The 21,957-nt window shown below is 38.6% G+C and overlaps 1 protein-coding gene across 1 annotated transcript; it reads left to right on the top strand.

Annotated features, from left to right (window-relative positions):
• Positions 1-5,353: 5,353 nt before the first annotated feature.
• Positions 5,354-20,739, top strand: LOC146311176 (RING finger protein 145). Its single transcript, XM_084742098.1, has 11 exons — positions 5,354-5,653; positions 5,868-6,126; positions 6,851-6,959; positions 7,609-7,700; positions 9,172-9,413; positions 10,233-10,408; positions 10,523-10,663; positions 12,734-12,916; positions 13,025-13,172; positions 15,035-15,391; positions 19,316-20,739. Exons 2-11 carry the CDS (start codon positions 5,958-5,960, stop codon positions 20,138-20,140), a joined length of 2,442 nt encoding a protein of 813 aa, XP_084598224.1. The 5' UTR covers positions 5,354-5,653; positions 5,868-5,957; the 3' UTR covers positions 20,141-20,739.
• The last annotated feature ends 1,218 nt before the right edge of the window (positions 20,740-21,957 follow it).

Here is a 21,957-nt window from a genome sequence, read left to right on the forward strand (position 1 = left end):
TTGCTGAAGCTGCCGTAGCAGCACTGGTCATAGGTATCATTCATTTCAATAAAAACATTTTATTAACAGAGGACTTTTATTTTTGACAGATCGTTTGCCTGAGAGGCTTTTTGCATAATATTACATTAATTCTGAATTATGACCCGACACCTAAATTTTATGTTTTCCTTTACATGACCAGGATGCAGTACAGACTTACAGGGATTTATTGGCAGAATATGGCAGGAAAGGGATTTAATTTTTAGAGGAAATAGTACATGTTCATGTGCTCCTCAGATGGTCCCTGTTTCTGAGACAGGAAGTCGTTATTCTGACTTTGGTGTGCTCATGTGCTTTTACAGTGTTTTGTTTCTCAAATGAGAATGACTTTTTTTCAAAACATTTAATTAAAATCTCTGAACATTAAGTTTGTTGTTCACAACAGATTTGAATTTCTTTCATTCAAGCAAATTGCACAGTTGTGAAACTGTCTGTCTTCACAGCCCTCTAAACATCTGTTCATCATTTAAGCCATCATCAGACATGCATGTACTGTATATTCCATAAATATCTATGCCATGTAATGTTTGTGATTAACATCTGACTCTACATGAAAGATAAAAGGAGAAATTTCTTTTTATAGTACATGTAACCAGGGATGTAGTAAACTCAGTTTATCATCTCTTTGAAATGAGGCTGAGAGTTTATTCATCAATTCAGTTTATCAATCAATGAGGAGAAAAAAAGGAAAAACTACATTTTACCCACTTTTTTTTACCAGTACACACCTGCGAGGGTGAGTCAAGCTGTTTGCAAGCTCACCACTCGATGCCACTAAATCCTACGCACTGGTCCTTTAAATGAGGGACCCCCCCTTAAATCTACACCCTTGCCAGTGACTTATTCTCTTGGCTCTTACAACATAATTTCCTGCACATCCCACCCTCTGCAATCTTAGTTCACTCCCATGCTGCAAATCCTTTCTCTAATCAGTGTTTGGACATTATCTTTTATTTTTCATGATTCATGTTGTCCCCCACACGTGGGAAATTTCCTTTTGCACTGTCAGCATCGTCTCCAGTTTATTATATTCATGATTCATGACCTGAAACGGTGTTAACAGTCTAAATAACAACATAACAAGCAGACAGTCATTGTTAGTCACTGCTGATGCATATCAAGATCTTCCTGTCCTCCATATTTCTCGTTGTAAACTGAGATTTATCACAGCAACAACTAAAAGCACAGATTTTTGTAATTTTGTAATTGTGAAAAACACTTAGAGGGGAAACTCATCATCCTCCACTTCCATCAGAGCCACATATTTATGGATCGTCAGTAAACCATCACATCTTTGTTGTATTAAAGTCGTACTGTCATGAACTTTACTCACTTGGCTGTCAACATCTGGTGAAACTAATAATGCTGTGATGCAAGGCGACGTGAAGAAAAACAGCTGTGGCTCTTTATGATTTGTTCCCAGATGTTCTGTGTGTGTGTGCATGTAAACATAAACAGTCTATAGGGTGAGGCTGTTTGTTTGTATTTCCGGGTTTGGCCCTCCAGCTTCCTGCTGTCAGTCTCTCTGAGAGCATTTTAATCATCTTAAGTCTCCTGTATGACTCTGAATTTATCCACTGCTATAAAGTTCAGTGGAAATATTTCAGCAGCTGCTGCAGACCAGTTTAATGTCAGTAATTATAACTTTAAAATAAAAAAGAAAGCCATTTTTATAAAGTTTTTTATTGCATTTTTGAGAACAGAATGAAATAGAAAACACTGATGACAGCAAAGACTGATATGAACAGATGACTAACCCTAAAGGAAAAACAGGAGAAAAACATGCCATATAGAAATACATATTACGTAATTACACAGGAAGACAGATGTCTCTGAGGTTGGACAAAGGAGATCAGGGAGTGCAAAGCAGTAAAATACCCAAGAATATTCAGCAGAAACAAACCAGGATTCATTTGTTTTTACTCATCAGCAATACAGTCGAGTTCCTGTGAGACTTTTTCCCAGAATTTAAACATCAAAGAGCAGTGAAAAAGACACTGTAAGACCCAAACTGTTTCTTGCTCTTGACACATAAAGGAAAACTCCATGATAAAAAGTTTTAAAGGGATAGTACCCTCAGTCAATGGCAGTCAGTACGCCCCCAGTTTGGAGAAGCAGAGAGGAGTACCAGCAGGGAAGTTAAGCAATGAACTGCTGTGGATGATGTTGGCAGCACTTAAAAAAGGCACAACTAAAAAAAAAAACTGTCATTTTAAGTGTACATCATATTTAGAATATTTTCACTGCTTTACCTTGCAGTCAAACAGCCCTCTTCAATGGTAAATTAACCAAACTCCACTAAAAATCAGTAATTTTACCTCAGAATACATCACTTTCTGGTCTATCGCTGCTGTGATCTGGTTTGTGTAGTTGTGTAACTGTAGTGAATTTGAACTAAGCCTTACATAATGCTGCACAAACAAACTAACAGATAGATGCAACAATAGACCTGAAACTCTTGTGGTCTGTGTGGTAAAATGACTTATTTCACCTGTGGAGTTCAGTTGGTTTGGAGAGAGCGACACTTGGCCTGTTTAAAGGAGGTTTCCCGTGAGAAAAGGCTGCCTGATAGCAAAATAAAGCAGCGAAAATATTCTAAATATAGCACACGTTTAAACTGATATTGTTTTTTTAGATGTCTAAAATTCGTTCAGCAGAAGTTCATTGCTTAGCTTCTTACAATGGTACTCCTGCTGCCTCTCTACTGTAGCTGATACACTGACTTTCAATAAGTACCTCATACAACCCGACATGAAATAATCCAAATTATTAGGGTGTGTCTTGCAATCTGTACTGACTCTCCGTCAGCCTGTTGCACAAAAAGATTTTCCTCATGGACTCCACTGCATCAGATCATGCCTCCTCCCCAAACTCCCCAGGTCCCTCTCCTACACGCCTTTAATTCTGTCTGAATGTGCTGAGGGGCTGTAATCTTCCATGAAAGTACAAGCTCTAAAAATTAGTCAACAGCAGAAGCTATTGGCTGAGTTTCAGGGAAAGTTCGATTGTTAAGTCTAATTTGCAGAAAGCCATGAAAATATTTAGATAGTGTGCCCTATTTGGCTGTGAGTTATTCAAATCGTAATGATGATGTTTTTCAGCCTCATTAATTATCCTGATATGGTGGTTATACCAACATGGCTTTGTTTTGTATAATGGGGTGCAGGACTGTTCAGGGAAGTTTTCTTCCGATGAACATGACTGTCGAATCATAATTAGACAGTTGTTGACCTCGGTAGGAAGCAGAGAAATTCCTTTTAATTACAGTTCAGTTTAGGTTCAGTGTGACAGGGTGATATTAAACAGAAAGTAAACATCTCATAATGTTGCAAACTTATTCTCTTATTTATTTTGTTAATGTCAGAGGTTTCAGGTCTTGTCCAAATACATCTCATGCAAATGTTGTGTGTGTGTGTGTGTGTGTGTGTGTGTGTGTGTGTGTGTGTGTGTGTGTGTGTGTGTGTGTGTGTATCGGGGTTCTTTGGTAGGAGTTTTTATTTTCAAGAGCATCTTTTGCTGAGGTCATTGCATGATCTTGACCAAATAAAGGAGGTGGTGAGAAGTGTTTAAACCTTATGTAAACTGCATAACATGAGTAACAACTTCCTTTCTATATGCAGATAAAAAAAAAGAGAAAGACAGGCCACTTCTCACCCACACAATCAGGAAATGTTCTTTCTTTTTATTAGTCATCTCTGTCTCTTTTTCTGAGAATAATGGTGCATCTGCACTTTGTAGCCAAATGTCATGGTCCCAAAGAGAGAACACTTTGATTTCTACAGCTTGTTCTGTGAATTTAACTTTATAATTTATTTGCTTGAATAAACAGGATGAAATCTGATGTGAGAGAGAGCTTGTGTGGAGACAACAGTTGTGCTTTGAGGATGGAGAGAAAACAAACAAATGCTGGCGGCAGATGGACGATGGTAGGAAAGATGATGCACACACAGATACAACAAACAAACGCGTATTCCACCTGTCAAAAACACGTCCTTATCCGTCTGTAAATTCAGGGATGATGGACACTTTGAATTTTCTGTGAGACGTGTCTTTCATCACTGCACAGTGTCTCTGCCTCGTGGTTTAGGAGGTGGAAGTCATATGTGTCCTCCTGTCCTGAGACTGAACTGACATTCAACGACACATTTTAATTGTGTTTCATTTGAAATCTGATCATAAAAGTTACGAGGACAGAAATTGTTTACATGAACGTGTTTGTTCAATATGTGAAATAATGAAACTGATCCAGAAAATAGCGTTAATAATTGTGGCTCCAGTTTCCAACTTTGTAATATAATAACATTATCATTACTGAACTTTCCACAGCTGTATTAGACCAGTAGTTTTCAACCTTTTGTGCTCGTGACCCATTAAAACAAGTCAGTTTCTTCTTGCAACAACTTCATAAATGTTGACTTTAGTGTGGACATGAGCATCTTGACCATATGAGTAACTTCTTTTTCTCAGATTTGGTTTCTGTGTAAGTATTTTTAGAGGCTGAAAGTATGAATGAATGTACCCAGTATTTCTGACAAAAAAGCAAAAAGTAGAGAAAAGCCAGAAAAAAATGACATTTATTTTCTGTAATGGAAATCATCTTAATCATTGTGTTACCCCCTCAGATTTATTTTATGACCTCAAGCACCACAAAAGAATAATAAGAACATATGGTTTTTCCATAATTTCTAAATGCCCATACGCTGATTTTAAGCTACTCAAATGTGAATATTTTATGGGGATTTTTGCATTGTTCATTATTTTCTAACACAGAATGGATAAAACAAGTCATTGATTAATTGAGAAAATTATTGACAATAATGAAAATAATAATTAGTTGCAGCCCTTCTCAATATTTCACTTAGGTGTAATATAATTTCAACTGTGCAATATCTCTGTCACTTGTGTGCAAATGTGCAAATTCAGCTGTTTAAATATTGTTTGTTTGTTATATCTTGTTTATATTGTTTATATTTCATCTTGCTTTTTTGCTGATTTATTAATTATTGCTTTTAAATGATGCCTCTTTCTATTTTGCTTCCAATTTTGCTGCTGTAACACTGCAAATTTCCTTGCTGTGGGACAAATAAAGGATTATTTTATCTTACCTCAGGAAAAAAAAGGGGGGGGGGTGATTCATTGTTTCATTTCAACTTTGAATTCAGCTGTACACAAAAACGGCAACTACGAAAGTCTAAGTTGCACCATGTTGCCAAGGAATGCAGTATAAAAATGCACATTAGGCCTGTAATAATAGTAGTACCAAAGGTAGTAGTTGTAGTGGCTTTTATTTTGAAATCGAGAATACCTGCTCCTGATTGGTGCATTTCCATATGACGTGTACACGGGAAATGGCCACGCAAGCGAGCGGAATCATAACATTGCATGCAAAGTCTCTTTACTCTTCCTCATATGGTTTGATTTCAGCGATCTAATTTAACTTTTTCCATGGCGGATGATTCCAACTATCTTTGACAAGCGGAAGTTACAGGATAATTAAAATATTTGTCGTTCACTGCGATGAAAACATGTTGCTGGTCGCTGTGAAAGCTAACAACCAGCAGCAGCAGCTAGCTAGCAAATGGCTGTTCGGCTATGATGTCTGCCACACTGCAAAGTAAGTGAACCACTGTCACTTTATACACAAACTAGCGAGTTAAAACGTTGTTGTGACGGTATATTAATTCACAGTATTACTGTAATGATCATTATTGGCTGTAATTATACGTTAAAGCGGGAATTTACAGCCAAATGAGGCCCGGTTGCTCCTAGTTGAGACCGTGAGTGCCTCTGAGTAGCCTAATCTGAGTTTTTATTTGTGTGTTGTCCAGATGACAAGAAGACGAGCCAAACAGTGAAACGGCTAGCTAACAGCATGTGACACACAAGCTCTCTGCTCGCCAATAAGTTGGTTTTCAAAGATGCCTCGTCTGGAAGAGTTGGCCAACGTTGCCCTGAGGGTGCCGAGCATCCTGGTGCTGGACCTGCTCTATAAATGTGACATTGAAGGTTTGACAGAGCACCTGAAGGCCAAAAATGAAGACATGCTCTTCAAATACAAATATGTCATCTGGAACATGTACTATCTAGGTGAGTATGCATGTAATATAATATTGAGTTCGGGGGGGAAAAACTGTTTTGACAAATTCACTTGTATTTTATCTGTGCAGTTTTTCAGTCAGGTCTCACATGTTTCACAATGAGGCATCAGTTTTTTAATTTAATGGAGATTCCTCCTTAACAGAGTCATCACGATCGTAGATTTTTAAACTTTGATACAGTACAAGAATCAAGAAATCATAATTGAGACCTCTTTCAATATCAAAGAGAATATTAAGTCATAGACACACACAGAAAAGGTCACCGAATAACGGCAATAAAGACTGAATTGTAGCTGCAATTATTAATTGATTAATCAGCTAATCACTTATGAAATTATACACCTGCTATATTAATAATCAATTGATTGTTTTGAGTAATTTTTCTAAGAAAAAAGTTAATTCCAGCTTCAAAAATGCTAATATTTTCTGGTTTCTTCACTCCTTTAGGATAGTTAACTGAATATTTTTGAATGAATGACCTGAAAACAGTTGAAAACAGTGTAGTTGTGTAATTTTAGTCTTTTGGCAGCTGAATCAGCCTGATGAGTAAAGTCAACATTGATTAAATTATGATTGACAAGGATTACTCAGATGTGAGTCCACCTGCTTTTCGTGTGTGTATCTTGTTGGTTTTTCTCTGAGTACCTACGATCCTCGAATTTTGGCTTCATCAAACATGAAAAACATAACAAACTTCGCCGTTTTCTTTCCAGGTCATCTCATAAATGTGGTGGTGTTGGTTCTGCCATTGAGACACATTGTGACGCTCTACCTCCACATCCTCGCTGCCCTTCTCCTGTACATGGGGCATCAGATTTCCAAGTGAGAATCCTTTCTCCTCCTGCTACTCCTCCTACTACTGCTACTTCTACTACTAGACTTCCGAATGTATTGTACCCGTATCAGTTTTCTCTCCTGACAAAGCCTGGCTGCGGTGAGAGTGACCCTCCCTCTGTGTATCCAGTGTCCTTCAGCCTGATATTTAATTTTAGGAGATGGAGTACTGTATCAAGTGCTGAGGCCACTGTTGTTTACTGCTCACTCTTGTGTTAATTTGTTCTGTAACATGAGAAAAAGCTGTGGTTATCCTAAAAGGCTTCAGGCTTCTTACTATAAAAAGACCAAACATTTTAAAAGTTATTTGGACAGAAATAAATGAATCACTTAATTGATAAAATTAGGAAATAAACAAATGCATGACTTAATCATTTCCATAAAAACTGAAAAATAATTTCATAATGTGGAGATTTGATCTTTTACTTTAGTTACTTTTAACATTTGTGCATCTACTAATTTATTGCTCAGTTAGTTTATTTATTTATTTCTCAGGTTATTTGAGCTTTTCATTTATTTATTCATTTCATAAACTATTTCATCATAGTGTGTGATCCATTTAAATTCATGTGTCTGTTAAAAACAACATACACTGAAAAAATGATTCTAAAACTACTTTTTTCTGTTCGTTTTACAGGGATTATGTTCGTGAGGAACTGCAGTATGGCTATGAAGGAGCAGTGTACCTTGATTCTCTGGCCTTCAATAGATTTGTCTCTGCAATGACTAGTGAGTCTCAAATTCCAGCTTACATGTAAATACAGCACATTAAAGGTATAGTTCTTTTTTTTTTTGAGGTGAGGCTGTATCAGTGTATTACCTGCAATAGATGGTGGTCGACTCACCCCCAGTTTGCAGAATCAGCAGGAGTTCTGGTGCAGGAATTTAGACAATGTACTACTATATTTTCTTTGCTTTAACCTTGGCGTCAGGCACGCTTCGCCAGTGATAAACTGTCATTATGTAAGCCAAAAACTAACAGATTGAGGCAGCAGTAGACCAGCAACTCACGTGTTCTGTGGGGTAAATTTCTGTATTTGCCAAAGGAGTTTGGTGGTTTTGGAGAGAGTCACATTCAGCTTATATAACAGTGGTTTCCTAACAGAAGAGGCTGTCTGACAGCGAGGAAAAGGGGTGCAAATATTCTAAATATAGCATGCACTTAAACTGATTTTTTTTTGGTGGCTATATTATGTTTTGCTGTTGATCCTGCCCACCACATTTGTTTAACTTCCTACACCCGTACACTGCTTCTTCTCAAAACTGGGGGAGTGCCAACTGCCAACTACTGTAGATAATTCACTGACTGTGGAGAAGCACCTCATGTAGCCCTCCAGTTTTCCACCCTCTCCAGGCTTTGGTGCTGGAAATTCTTTGTCATCACCATAAATCATCTTATTCCAAAATGCCTGACAGTGATGGATATTATGTGTCCTTAAGTAGCGTGTTTGACTTGATGACTTCATGTTTTTATGGCTGCACCCTTCCATCAAGTGGAGTATTCTCGATGTCTTGTAAATCATTTTATACACATCCCCACAAACTTTTGCTTCTCTAGAAATCTAAAATTATGATCTGTGGTTTGAACAATGTTTGGCTGTTCAGTGAGCTGGTATCTATGCTAAATACAGGCATTCTGTAGCATAAAGACCACAAGAAAGGCTTGGATTGAAAGTTACTCTGCACTGCACCTTGCTCAAAGCTCGGCGCTCTTTCTCAGGCAGCGTCAGTGTTGCCAGATTGGGATATTTCTTGTATGTAATTGTGCAGGTAAAATAGTTTTGGCCAGGTTGTGATCATGTAGGAATCTTTATGTACCATTTGAGCAATTTCCATCAACAAAAGGTTAGGAAATAATACGAATAAATCAACCTTTTTCTGTCATAGCTCTGTGATAATAGACTTGCATGAGAAACTTGTATGAAAAGTTATGAATTGGGCTGCTTTTGTGACCACTCTCTGATTGTGCTACCTTTTTGTCAGTCCAATCTGGTAACACCAAGACAGTATCCAGTTTGAGAAAGAGAAAGGTGTCTTTTTTTTCGGTTTGTTTCTCAAACTGAAATATATAAATATACCTGAACTGCTGATGTCAAAAATGGCAAAAATGTTGCTAGTTGTAAAATAATGTTGTTATTGATTGGAGTATCTAGTGAGTGGCCTAAGCTTTACAGTTGTGTTGCTGTTACTTTCTGTTCAGGTCAGATTATTCTCAGCACGCTGTGTGCCTTCCTAATGAAGACCAGAAAAGTGTGGTTGTTCTCTGCACACATGCTCCCCCTGCTGGCCAGACTCTGCGCTGCTCCTCACGCCACTCTGTTAACCGTCAACACGTTCTCCATGGGACTGACCGGAGCAGGAATCACCATGTTCCTCCTCTCACATCTCTTTCTGCCATATCGCCTCGCGAGGGCTGCCTACTCAGAGCTGCTGCAGCTGGAGGTACTCTTATTCTGAAATCCCTCTTTCTTATATGAAGACATTATCACAGTGCAAATACATTTTCAGTAAAAATGAAAACCTTGGTGTCAACATTTAGAATAACTCCACCACAAAACTTTGTTGTGAAAAAAACAAAAAGTGCAAGGAGCTGCCAGCAGCATTTCTTAAAGTTAACTGAAGTGTTTGATAAATAAACAAACAGTTTTATAAAGTAAATAAAGAGAGAGCCGGCTGCATGAGAGCCAAAGTGGGGTATTTTTAAATTGAATTATCTTATCAAGAATCACATTTAAAAAAAAACAAAAACAAAACACTGATTCCTATAATCCTAAAAATGTTGAATATCAGATTCAATAATCGCTAATAATCTAGTAGGTATCAGATGTTGTGGCTTTTCAAGATCGAATGCCATACAGGTTAGTTTTCTACTGTCTCTGTCACATATGACGCAGCATGATATGCTAAACTATATATACATATATATATATATATATATACACATATAGTGGATATTTTGACATATAATGTGATTGGGATATGATTCCCGATTATTGGAAATGATCATTTTTGCATCACAATTTTCACTGAAAAAAATATTAAGTTCATGATGATGTGACATTTGTTTGGGTCTGCACCCAACAAACACGTTTTCTTACATCTGGAGAACAAGATTTGTAGGTCAGGGTATCTTTGCAGCACTACAGTATGGTACTGCAGCCCTCGTCACACTTGATGAAAATACTCAGAGTGCTGCTCATACTTCTGCACCTCATACTTTATTTACACTCCTCATCACGTCCCTGGTTTCTTGTCCCTCAGGTGATCGAGCTGTACAGACTTCTGGCTGTGGGAATCTCTCTTTGGAACCAGTTTGCCGTCCCAGTGCTCTTCAGCGTCTTCTGGTTCGTTCTGTTTGTCGTCCAGCTGTGCTCAGACACCATGTCTGGAAACGTCTCAGCAGGCCATCAGGGAATCATGTTCTTCCTGCTCACAAGGTGTGAGGGGGGGGGTTGTGTATTATACACTTCATTCCTCCGTGTGTGTGTGTGTTTATATCTGACATTCATGTGTCATATTTTGTTTAAAATTTGTTGTTTTCCCTGCTGCAGTGTCTCTGAATGTTGTGCCACACCGTACTCTCTCCTGGGTCTGACCTTCGTGGTGTCCTATCTCGCTCTCGGACTGCTCAACCTATGCAAGTTCTACCTGGGAGGTTATGCAGCTGTGCAGAATGAGAACGTCATGCACAGGTGAGGTGGTGTCTCCAGTCTGTTTGTTATTTTTCTTATGTTGTTGTGAGACATGTTTTGTATTTTTTTTGTTGTTGTTGTTGTCTGGTGTTTTTACTTTATATAAAAACTTTTTATTTTATTTTTTGTCAGCCTTCTTGACCAGGAATCCCTCACAGAAGAAATCTCAGTGGGACCTTTCTAGTTAAATAAAGAATAGATAGACCATCAATTAATTAATATCAATTATTAACTCTGCAATTTTCAAATGGCAGGAGTGCAATATTTGTGTATTATGTGTCCAAATACCATTTTAAATGAATTATTGTTTTGCTGCAGAGATGTCCTGGCCACACATTATGTTCTGCACATCCAAGAAAACATCTTAATCATCATTTTATTATGTTTTTCAATTAAAATGAGTGCAAATCATATTGTAATTACAATATCATTCAAAATAATGAATTAACATCAAATTAGATATGCTTTTGAAATCACTGACCCCTACAATCAACCACAAATTTCCACCTTTAAACCTGCCTTAACGTTTTTATTTGGCCATTTGGTCACAGTTACATTTTAAGCTGATATGGTGAACTTCTTAGCAAACAGTTACCTGTTTACACATCCAGCAGTTATGGAGCAAAATTATTTGTGGTGTTTGTCTCCTCCTGCTAAATGTCAGTCAAATATTCATTCCTTGGCTCCCTAGCTGCTAAATGTGCCACTACAGTATCTTCACCAGCAAGTTGTAAACTGGTGTCTGCTGTTTGGTGCTGGGCAGGTAGTGTACAGTTGAAAACTGCTGCCTACTGCAGCTGAAAGCAGCGCTATGAGAGAGGCCAGAGTGAACTAAAACAACTGAAAACACAGGTTGTGACCAGACAGCTTAAAAATAAGCTGATTATTCACTGTGGATTCATCCATTAAAGTGACTCCTTTCACATAATCAGATACATAAAAAATATTGGTATGAGATGCTTTATATTTATGTCGGTTTCTTTCTTTCTTCTTTTACTGTCTTTGTGTAGAATGTGTATGTGATTTTAACATCTTTCTTGTTATATTAGTGTCCACTGGGGTGCGCTAAAGTTGTATAAAGGCAGCAAACATTGCATGTGATTTCCAGGAACAAAGTAACTGTGTTCAGGAATAGACTACTTGGAAAATTCCCTCCCTTTGTTTACTTCACAAACACTCCCGGCAGAATTACGGTCATTGTAATCATGAAGGAGGCAACTAACAATTATTTTTGTTATTGCTTATTATTTCATTGATAAATTGATTGTTGTTTGGTTTATAAAGTGTCATAAAGTAATGAAAATGCCCTTCACAATTACAAAAATCACATCTTCGAACCAATAGTCCAAAACTCCAAAAGTTTTATATCCCACAAGCCAAAGAAAAGAAGCAAATGCTCACAGCTGAGCAGCTGGAAGTACTTAATGATGAGTATTTATGCTCAAAATTACTTAAACGATTTATTGATTGTAAACTTTATGAATTGAATTAATTTAACAGCTCTGGTAGTCATTATTGTAGTTCTGTCCAGATCAACTGTTTGATTGCAAAGGATTTATAATAAGAGCAGCAGTATCATTTGTAAAAGAATAGGTGAAACTTTGTTGAGCAGCAGATTTTATTCATTTATTTTATTTAATCTTTTTTTAATCAGCCAGTCTCATTGGGATTAAGGTCCTGTGAACATTCACAAGAACACAATCAGCCAACAGAAGCAACACAAATACACAGTAAACAAGAAATTAAAAAAGACAGTTACAAGAATTATAAAAACATCAGATACTAAAGCCTTAATATCTCCAAGAGGACTTAAAAATTTTATTTAATTGCAATTCATTACCTTTAAAAGTTTCATAGTGCCTGATAGTTCTGCCAACATTAGTGCAACAAATGTTGGCAGAAGTGATTCGTAAAAAAAAACCAAAACATTGTTTGTGTATCATTTCTTTATGTGTGATCTCCACAAAAACAGCTGAAACGACTGACTTCAGACCTGAACAGCACACAGTATAAATGTTATTTCTGCTCTATTATGGTTTCACCTCAGTTCTTTACCTCCCTCATTCTCAGAGGTGTGACCGAGGGCGTCACTCTGCTCCTGCTCGCTCTTCAGACGGGCCTGTTGGACATGCAGGCACTGCAGCGCACCTTCCTCCTCAGCATCATCCTCTTCATCGTGGTGACTTCAACCCTGCAGTCAATGATCGAAATAACAGATCCAGTCATCCTTGCTCTCGGTGCATCCCGCAACAGGTAACCGCAACAACAGGGAATTTCATTTCTTTAGGAGAGATACAGAGATACACGTTTCAAAAGATCTCTTCTACATTGTTTCCTTTATCTCTGTTTCTGTGCCTCTAGGAGTGTGTGGAAACACTTCCGTGGCCTCAGCATGTGTCTGCTTCTGCTGGTTTTTCCAGTGTTTATGGCTTATAAAATCTCCCAGTTCTTCCACATGGACTTTTGGCTCCTTATACTGGTGTCCAGCTGCATGTTGACTTCCCTTCAGGTAGGAGGAGAGACTTTATGGGTGCTTTTCATCATGCCAGCGTGTCTCCTCAGACCTCTTTCTTGCTCCTTAGCTTTTACCAGCAAGGCTGTGAGTAAAAGATTTGAGGATGGAGAAGCTGAAGCTGCCATTTGAGAGATTTATAGCCTCAGTCTTAAGCAATGTCAAGTGCAGCATTTATACATCATGCCTCTTGATGAAAGACTTCTGTGTAGGACACACCTGCATTTCCTTGCTCTAATCACCTCTAGAAGCATCCTCCCTCCTGTCTCTCATCTCCTGGAGGTGACTTTAAGAGACTGGAAGATCCTCCGTGATGGCAGAGGTGGAATTATTTCCAGTTCATAGGAGGAGAGAGAACACGAGGAAGCATAAATTAGCAAAATGAAAAGGACCCTATATTTCTTTCTTGTGAAATGTTGAATAAAAGGAAGCTGGATTACTCTTTGCAACATGTGTTTAAAGAGTTAAAGGGACAGTTCATCCCAAACATGAAAAATAGTGCGATTTAATCCTATTTATATTTGGGAGAAGGCAGACATTTCTACAGCTGATATCTCCTAAACTCTGCAACTTGCACCAAAAAAATCGAAATGGACTAATTGCACTACAGGACAGGGGAAAATGTGTATTTTTGATTTTCAGGGGAACTGTCCCTTTAAAGTAATAAAACTTTCACTGAATAAAATGACATTAAATTAAACGTGGCTTCCATTAAAACTAAATGAAGCAGCAACAGATAAAGATATGCTGGCATAGAATACATTACATTATTCACATGCTTAATTTCTGGAATTGCTGACATTTTGATTAATTTTATTTATTAAAGGTTCTATATGTGACATTCACTCCTACTAGATGTTACACTTAGTTTATTCATTAAATTTAAATGAATTAAAAAACAAAGTGGTGACTGCTCACGAAACTGTTGGATATAAATATGGATCAAGATTCTGTCACAGCATTGCCTATTTCTTGCTTTAATGTTTTTAGAAACATATTTTAGTGTGTTTGGCTGTAATATGAGAAAGTTTTTGACCCAGCCACCGTTTTGAAAATGGACATGGGGAGGACAGGGAGGGGCTCAGATGCACCAACCTGCACGTGGGACAGCCCGGATAAACAGAGAAGCTTGGATTTCGACACACGCAGAGTATGACATCATTCTCTTCTCAGGATGCCATTACTTCACTATATCTTACATAGCAAATGGTTATTTGCTGGCATCTACTGGGGCTACATGTCATACATTTCACCTGTAATTTCTAAGAAAAGGTCCCACCTGTCAGACAGATTCATCACTTGCTCTTGACAACTTTCTTGCAGTCTGTTCAATCAGTGACAGCAACTTGAATGTGGGAGGTTTGATTGGCAAGCTTAAAAAAAAACTTCACAAGAGGTATTTTATTCAGGGAAAGATTCAGTACATATTTATTTTATTTATAACCTCCATGCTCAACAAACTTTACTTAGACCTCTGCAGCTCACCCAACAACCAGAGTACTAATGCTTCTATGTTGCACTTTATTTCTAATTGGTGATTTGTACTATAAAATGTTTTTGGATTAAGCTCTTCTCTAAAGTCTGTTTGCCTAGAATTTGAAAATTCAAGACTTTGGTGCTCCACAGTGGTTGCATCAAGAAAGGCACGGTGGCAGACACAATGAAGCCCATTAAAACCAAAACATTATGCTATTAAAGTAGTATGAAAGATCGCTTAAAACGTCAAAATATAACACCTATAAAGTTAAAAATAAAGCTTTAGCTTTGAGCAAGAGTCCTTCATTAAAAAGTGATATTATTTCCTTTTTAAAGTAGAATATTTGTAATAATCTAACTGAAACTGTGTCCTGTTTGTGCAGGTTACAGGCACTATGCTGATCTACTCCCTCTTCATGGTGGAGCTGTTTCGCAGTGACCCGATCGAGAGCCTGGACGAAGTGATTTACTGGGTGAACGCCGTCAGCAGGGTGCTGGAGTTCGTGGTGGCGCTCTGCGTGGTGGCGTACGGCACCTGGGAGTCGCTGTTCGGGGAGTGGAGCTGGATGGGCGCCTCCGTCATTATCATCCACTCGTACTTCAACGTTTGGCTCCGAGCTCAGTCCGGCTGGAGGAGCTTCCTGCTCAGGCAGGAAGCGGCAAAGAAGATCAACTCCCTCCCCAGAGCCACGGCTCAACAGCTGCAGCAGCACAACGACGTCTGCTCCATCTGCTTCCAGGTGAGTCACACTGTGTCTCTGTCATGGGCAAGTCATCAGGGTGCTGCATATTTCTTCACCACTTTTCACGCACACGTCATCAACTCAGGTTTAACCTGAGTCCAGGACAATAAAATTCTCACTGCACTTCTACAAGCTCTGGATTCATTGCATGTTCAAACATGCAACTAATGTGAATGACACGTGCCTACTCTTTAACAGCCCTTGGACCTGTTTCACACTTGCATATTTTAGTGCCATGTTTAGTCGATTTTCAGGTGATAACTCCTTGATTCTACCAGCATGTCGTGTCTATGAAGCGGTTTTGATCCATCCTCTACACGGCCTCATGCCCCACCTGTTGATTTGCTCAGATTTAATTGATTTGGTAATTTTTCCTGCTTTCTGAGCTTCTACTATGGATAAGAAGGCTACGTAGTTTCATTTTTATCTGTTTTTATGATAACTAGTCTGCACAGGGTCTTTTATTCTGAAAATTATCTGGATTTCTCAATACTGTTTCTGTGTTGGATTTCCTGCCCAGCCCAATCTGCTCTGTGCAGTTTGATGTGGCTTCCGTCAAAAATAGACTCAGCACGTATTTGAAGCAGATCAGAGTGGAGAGCTGCTTCTTGGAGACACATTTTTCACTTGTACATTTCACACACCAGAAATGCCCTCATTTTTATCTATGCAGATGGCTGAACCGGCTCCATGCGTCTCACATCTCAGCTGCGTATCAGGCATTAATGCAACTTGAAGCATTTATTGAGGCTTTAAATTTGATGCACAATAAAAAAAGCACTGACATTTATATAACTTTTGCAACCTAAGTGGAGCAGAGTGTGCTCCAGTGAACAACTCACTCTGCTCTGGTTTGTATTCCCACAAACTCTCCCTTCACTTTACCCAGCAGCTGTGAAGCAAGAACTTCTTCAACTTCTTCTGCAGTGTTCATTCATGGACAAACTGTAACCTTCACTGTACGTTTACTGCCACGAGACGACTTCGCTGCTCTGTGCTCAACCACCGGCACCATCTGTCTCCTTTGCTTCACTACACTCAAAGAAAAACTGCACACAGAGTTTGACTTATCATTCGCTGCTGGCGCTTTCAAAATACGCAAGACCATTTTTGATAAATGCCTCAGTGTGGCATGAACGCTTTCGTCAGCATGAGCATGATTTCGATGCTGATGTTTGTGGTCTAGATTGAGACCAACCCTGCTCTAGAGCAGTGCCCACTGCTCTCTTTGTAATCCATCAGCCAGGATTGTGCCAGTGTGACAGCTTTCTTAGCTTTGGGCTAAGAGGGTTCTAAGAATGAATTGAGCCTTGGGCCTAAGTGCAGGGTGAAAAACCAGATTGTGGTGATGTGATTTAAGGCTGGGAACAAACAAACACAACATATTGTAAAACTCAAAGCACCATCTTATCTCTGGTTAGGAAAAAAAACTGATTTAAAAGTGTCTGCACAAAACCACAAAGGACAGGCAGTACACGAGAGCAGAGGTTTGAACTTATCACCTATCTGCTCAGCTTCAGACCAGTTGTAATATCATAATTATATCATCCATGTTTAATTTAATGTGACAGCTCTGTTATTAACTGTACAGGTTTTCCCCCAACTTTTACTTGCTATATGATATACAAAGTCATTAATTCTTTCTGAATATAATCACTGTGACTTATTCTCACCAAAATATTAAACTTTTTTTATTCCATTGTTATTGGCTTGTACAGCGCACAATGAAGCATTCAGTTTGTTTTTCCAAGTTATCACACAGAGCTTTATTGTATGATAAACACAGATAGACAGCTAAATTAAAATTGACATGGCCACCTCTGTGACATGCTGAGATGTTTATTTTTTCTTCTCAGGTGATGTGAGAATTAGACAAGAGTGAGTTTGTATTAGGAGGACGGTCACAGCTTAATTTAATATTAATCATCTCTTATCCAAAAATATGTTCATACCTAAAATATCATCACAATATCAATATGAGTAGTGAGTTATTTACAGTATTGCTCAGCAGATGGCAGACTGTGAAAATTCTCGCACTACAGTCAATATGTAATATATAACATGTGTACATTTATGTTGTTCCTGTTTTTCCAGTTTAGCTCCACCTCCTCTTGCACTGTTCAGGCATGACTCTTTGGCCCTCAGCCATGTTTTTTGTAAGAACCGGTTAATATAGTTTTGTTTTCGTTTTTTTTCCTCCCCTGTCCATGACAATGATGATTAGGTGGTTGACAAGAAAGCAGCTACAGAAAGTCCCGATAATATCAGAGAGAAGAGTTGCAGAGGAGATGTTAGCCCTGACATCTGCTGGTTTTTCAAGTTGCTTTTTTAAAGAAAAGATAAGAAGACTTTAGTGATCCTGGTGGGGCAATACTTGCTACAGCAGCACTGAGATGAAAAAAAAAAAAAAACATAAAGAACAGTTTGAGTGAAATACAACACAAAATGGATGTGTACATTGTATATATATTATAATAGCTTTGAATATATATGTGAATTGTGCAAATGTTTGTGCACAAGAAGTCAATTTGTGCAACTCCAGTGGCCCTGTATATACTATACTGTATAACATACATAATCATGAGGTATATAATGTTATAGCTCTCAGACTGTCTGCAGATTAAACGAAAAACCTGGGTTAAGGTACGTAAGTTTGGGAAGATTATTCTGAGAATCTAAAGAAGGTTCTAGGGGTTTTAGGGGTTGTGTGGAGGTTCAATTCATCATTGAGGAGGTTCTGGAGGTCCTTTGGTGGGTTCTATAGCTCACTAAGAAGGTTCTAAGCATTGTCTAGTAGGTTTTGGTGGTTATTGGTGAAGTTCTATGGTGCTCTTGAACTTTTGATTACCATTAATAAAGTTCTAGACGTCCTTTAAGGAGGTCGCAGTTGTCAGGTTCTGTGAGTAATTTAGGAGATTTTAGTGGTCCCTAAGGACGTTCTATAGTACTTTAACAGTTTTGATGGTGACTTTAAAGGGTCAAAGGGTTCTTGAGGAGGTTTTGGTAACCACTGTAAATTGATAATGCTCTAGAGGTTCTTTAGAATGGTCATTGTGGAGGTTATATACTACATTAAATAGTCTCTAATGGCCATTGGGGGAGGTTGTAGAGGTCCTTTATGGGGTTCTAGGACTTGTTAAGGAGGTACTAAGGGTCATCCCACAGGTTTTAGTGTTTACTGATGAGGCTCTGTGGAACTCCAGGAGATTTGATGGCTGTTGAGATTGTTCAAGACATCTTTTAGGGAGTTTTAGAAGTCACTGATAATGTTCTAGAGGTCCTTTAAGGAGGTTGTACGGGTCAGTTAGGAGGTTCTATGGGTAATTCAGGAGATTTTAGTGGTTGCTTAGGAGGTTCTACGGTACTTACAGAGATTTGAGTTGTTATTTAGAAGGTTCATGGGGGTTCTGGAAGATGTTTTAGTAACCAATGATAATAGAGGTTCTCTCAGAGGTTCTAGTGGCAAATGAGGAGGTTATATAGTACTTAAGCAGTTTTAATGGCCTTTTGATGGCTACTGAGTAGGTTCTACAGGTCTTTTAGGAGTCTCCAGGATTCATTAAGGAGGTTCTAAAGGTCATCTCATAGATTTAGTCATTATTGATGAGATTCTATGGTATTTTAGGAGTTTTGATGGCTGTTGAGGCAGTTTGGGGTTAAAGGTCCTGTAGATGGTTGATTACTAATGAGTAACTCTCATTAGTACTAACTAATTACTCTCTGACACCGTTCTTACCACCATCTATCTGGTCGAGTTCATGGTGGAACAACGCCTTACTGACACACTTACTGTTGTATTTTTTCTTTAATTTGTCACTCATCTGTATGGTAATATGTTGTCACATGTTATAGTACTACAGTAAGCCACATACTGGTCAATGGTGAAGTTAAATATGTCTTTCCTCTTCCATTTCCTCACAGGAAATGAGCTCTGCTGTGATCACATACTGCGGACATTTCTTCCATGGCAACTGCCTCCGCAAGTGGCTGTACGTGCAGGAGACCTGCCCCATGTGCCACCAAACAGTCCGGCCCACCCCGCCAGGTCAGAGCCAGACTTCAGGCGACGCTCCGGCAGCTCCAACTGAAAGAGACACAGGGCCAGATCCGGCTGCACCGGAGGAAGATCAGCACCCAGAGTCGCAGAGCAATGCTGCAACTCCTGAATCCACCGGGCAGCAGGAGGAGGAGGAGGAGGAGGAGGAGGAGAAGAAGAAGGAGGAGGAGGAGGAGGAGAAGAAAAGAAGGTTCAGGGATGGAGAAGATGAAGGCCAACCAGCTGAACCACATGAGGAAGCTGCCCAAGGTCTGCGTTTCAGCTCCAGTGGAGATTTTGTAGGATTTGTCAGCTCAGCGGCAACTTCTAATTCCTGTGTGCTGCTGGGTAAAACCTCTCCTCCTAACATGCACCACCAAGGAGAGAGCAGTGGCAGTTGCTCACAAATGCCATCGACTTCTAATGCTGTGAATGAGAACACAGTGGAGGGCCAATCTGACTCTTACGGAGCAGAATTTGAAGCTACTTTATTTTCAAGAGTGCCACAAAACAACGACGGCAAACATGATGGGACCTCTAAATCATGGACCAGCCTTGATTCACCTGAATCGAACAATGCTGATAACAATCTTGAGGCGTCTGCTACGAGCCTTGTCGATAGCCAAACATCTGCCAAATCATGTCACGAAAACTCAGAACTCTTAAACTCCATCAACGACCTTCACACTCATCAAGGTAACGGCACATAATCAGACTTGGACCTGGACAGAGAGGCTGAAACTGTCCCTCAGATATACCACAGACCACAGTGACTGACTGCCCTGCATCAGTGCCTTGAAGGTGTAAAAGAGTGAAAAAGGGTGATCCTCCATACTGGGGAATCAAGCACATTTGCCTTCTCTCTGTGAACCAATAGAAAAATAATTGTATCTTTTACCAGACAGTGTACTGAATGTGCTTCAGTTGAGCAAATAACACGCATCTGGATTGAATATAGAGACTACATTGTGTTGGGTTAAAATGACACCCTTATTGTACACAACTGTAAAGAAACTGTAAAAACAAATTATAATTCATAGAAATTATGTGTAAGTATAAAACAATTATCTTGCGTCAATATTACCAAATTCTAGAGGGTTGCAAGTAAAGATGTTTACTTAGAGAATTAACTGACTTTTGGTTTATTTTCATGTCATTTTTTTCAGTGTCCTGTTAGTACTCTTGTTTAGCATTTTTGTGAAAACAGTGTGGCAAAAGGAAAAGCTTCAGCAGTTGTCTTTGTTACTCATGAATCAGCCTTTTGTACTGCAAAGGTTCTCTGTCCCCAGTATTAAATTACTGCTGTGAACATGTTTTTTTTTTTTTTTTAACTGTAGTTTCTATATTAATTAATAAACCCCCTGTCAGGTGCATAGAGAGGCTGGCACAGTGTGCAGTCTAAACAGAACATTACTTCTGTAGCCTCAAGATAAAAGGGTCCAGATGAAGTTCTTGGCTTATATGTTGATTCTGAGATAATTAAATATTCTACATCACAGTATAATTTCACAATCATCCCCAGTAAAATCAGCATAAAAGTCTATAAATAGTAATCCTGTAATAGCTGGTGCTGGCCATTTTCTCAAAACAACCCATTGCCACACTTGATTTGTATTGCTGATGGACCACCCTAACACACAGGTAATGACGTGAAAATGATTTTCTTTTTGATCGCTTTGCTGATGGTCATTTTCCCGGGAAAAATGTTAAAAATGTCTAAAATCCCTCTGCCAACTTACACCAGTAGCCTGAGTCTGAGGTATTCACAAATAATATAACCCATCTTAATTAAACCTGAACTAATTTAGGAACATAAGCCCCATATCATCTGAATTAAGGCCCATAAACTAGAAAAGACTACACTTTGCTCCCAAAAAAGAAAAAGGGTGCACATTGAGTGGCTTAATATCCAAATAATCATTTAAATATTTTTGACAAAGTTTGTCATTATTTTGAGTTACTAACTCATTATTCAAAAAACTTGGGATGTTGTGTAAAACATAAATAAAAACACAAACTATTTGAAAAATCATGGCAAGGCTGAAAACCGAAACATAACCTTTGACCCCTCAGGCAGTAATGCTTGTAACACTGCATTAAAAACCCACATAATTGAATGCCATAAAGAAAGCCATATATCAACAACATCCTGAAATGCCACTGACTTCTCTGGGCCTGAGCTCATTTGAGATGGACTGACACTTTATAAACTTCAACAATTAGTGTCCTCAGTTCCTAAACGCGTACTGGGTGTTGTTAATGGAAACAGTGGTGTACCACATGCCCTGGTCACAACTTTTTTGGAACGTGCTGCAGGCATGAAGTTCAGAATGAGTGTATATTTACAAAAAAAAAAAACCCAAAGTGAATTAGTTTGAACATCAAATATCTTGTCTTTGTACTGTATTTAATTCAATTATAGGTCAAAAATATTTGCAAATCAATGCAGTCTTTTTATTTACATTTTAGACAATGTCTCAGCTTTTTTGGAATTGGGATTGAAAATTATTATTTTGAGACACAAAGT

Source organism: Lutjanus erythropterus, chromosome 18 (genome assembly GCF_056507025.1).
Source record: "Lutjanus erythropterus isolate fLutEry1 chromosome 18, fLutEry1.hap2, whole genome shotgun sequence".
NCBI lineage: Eukaryota > Metazoa > Chordata > Actinopteri > Lutjaniformes > Lutjanidae > Lutjanus > Lutjanus erythropterus.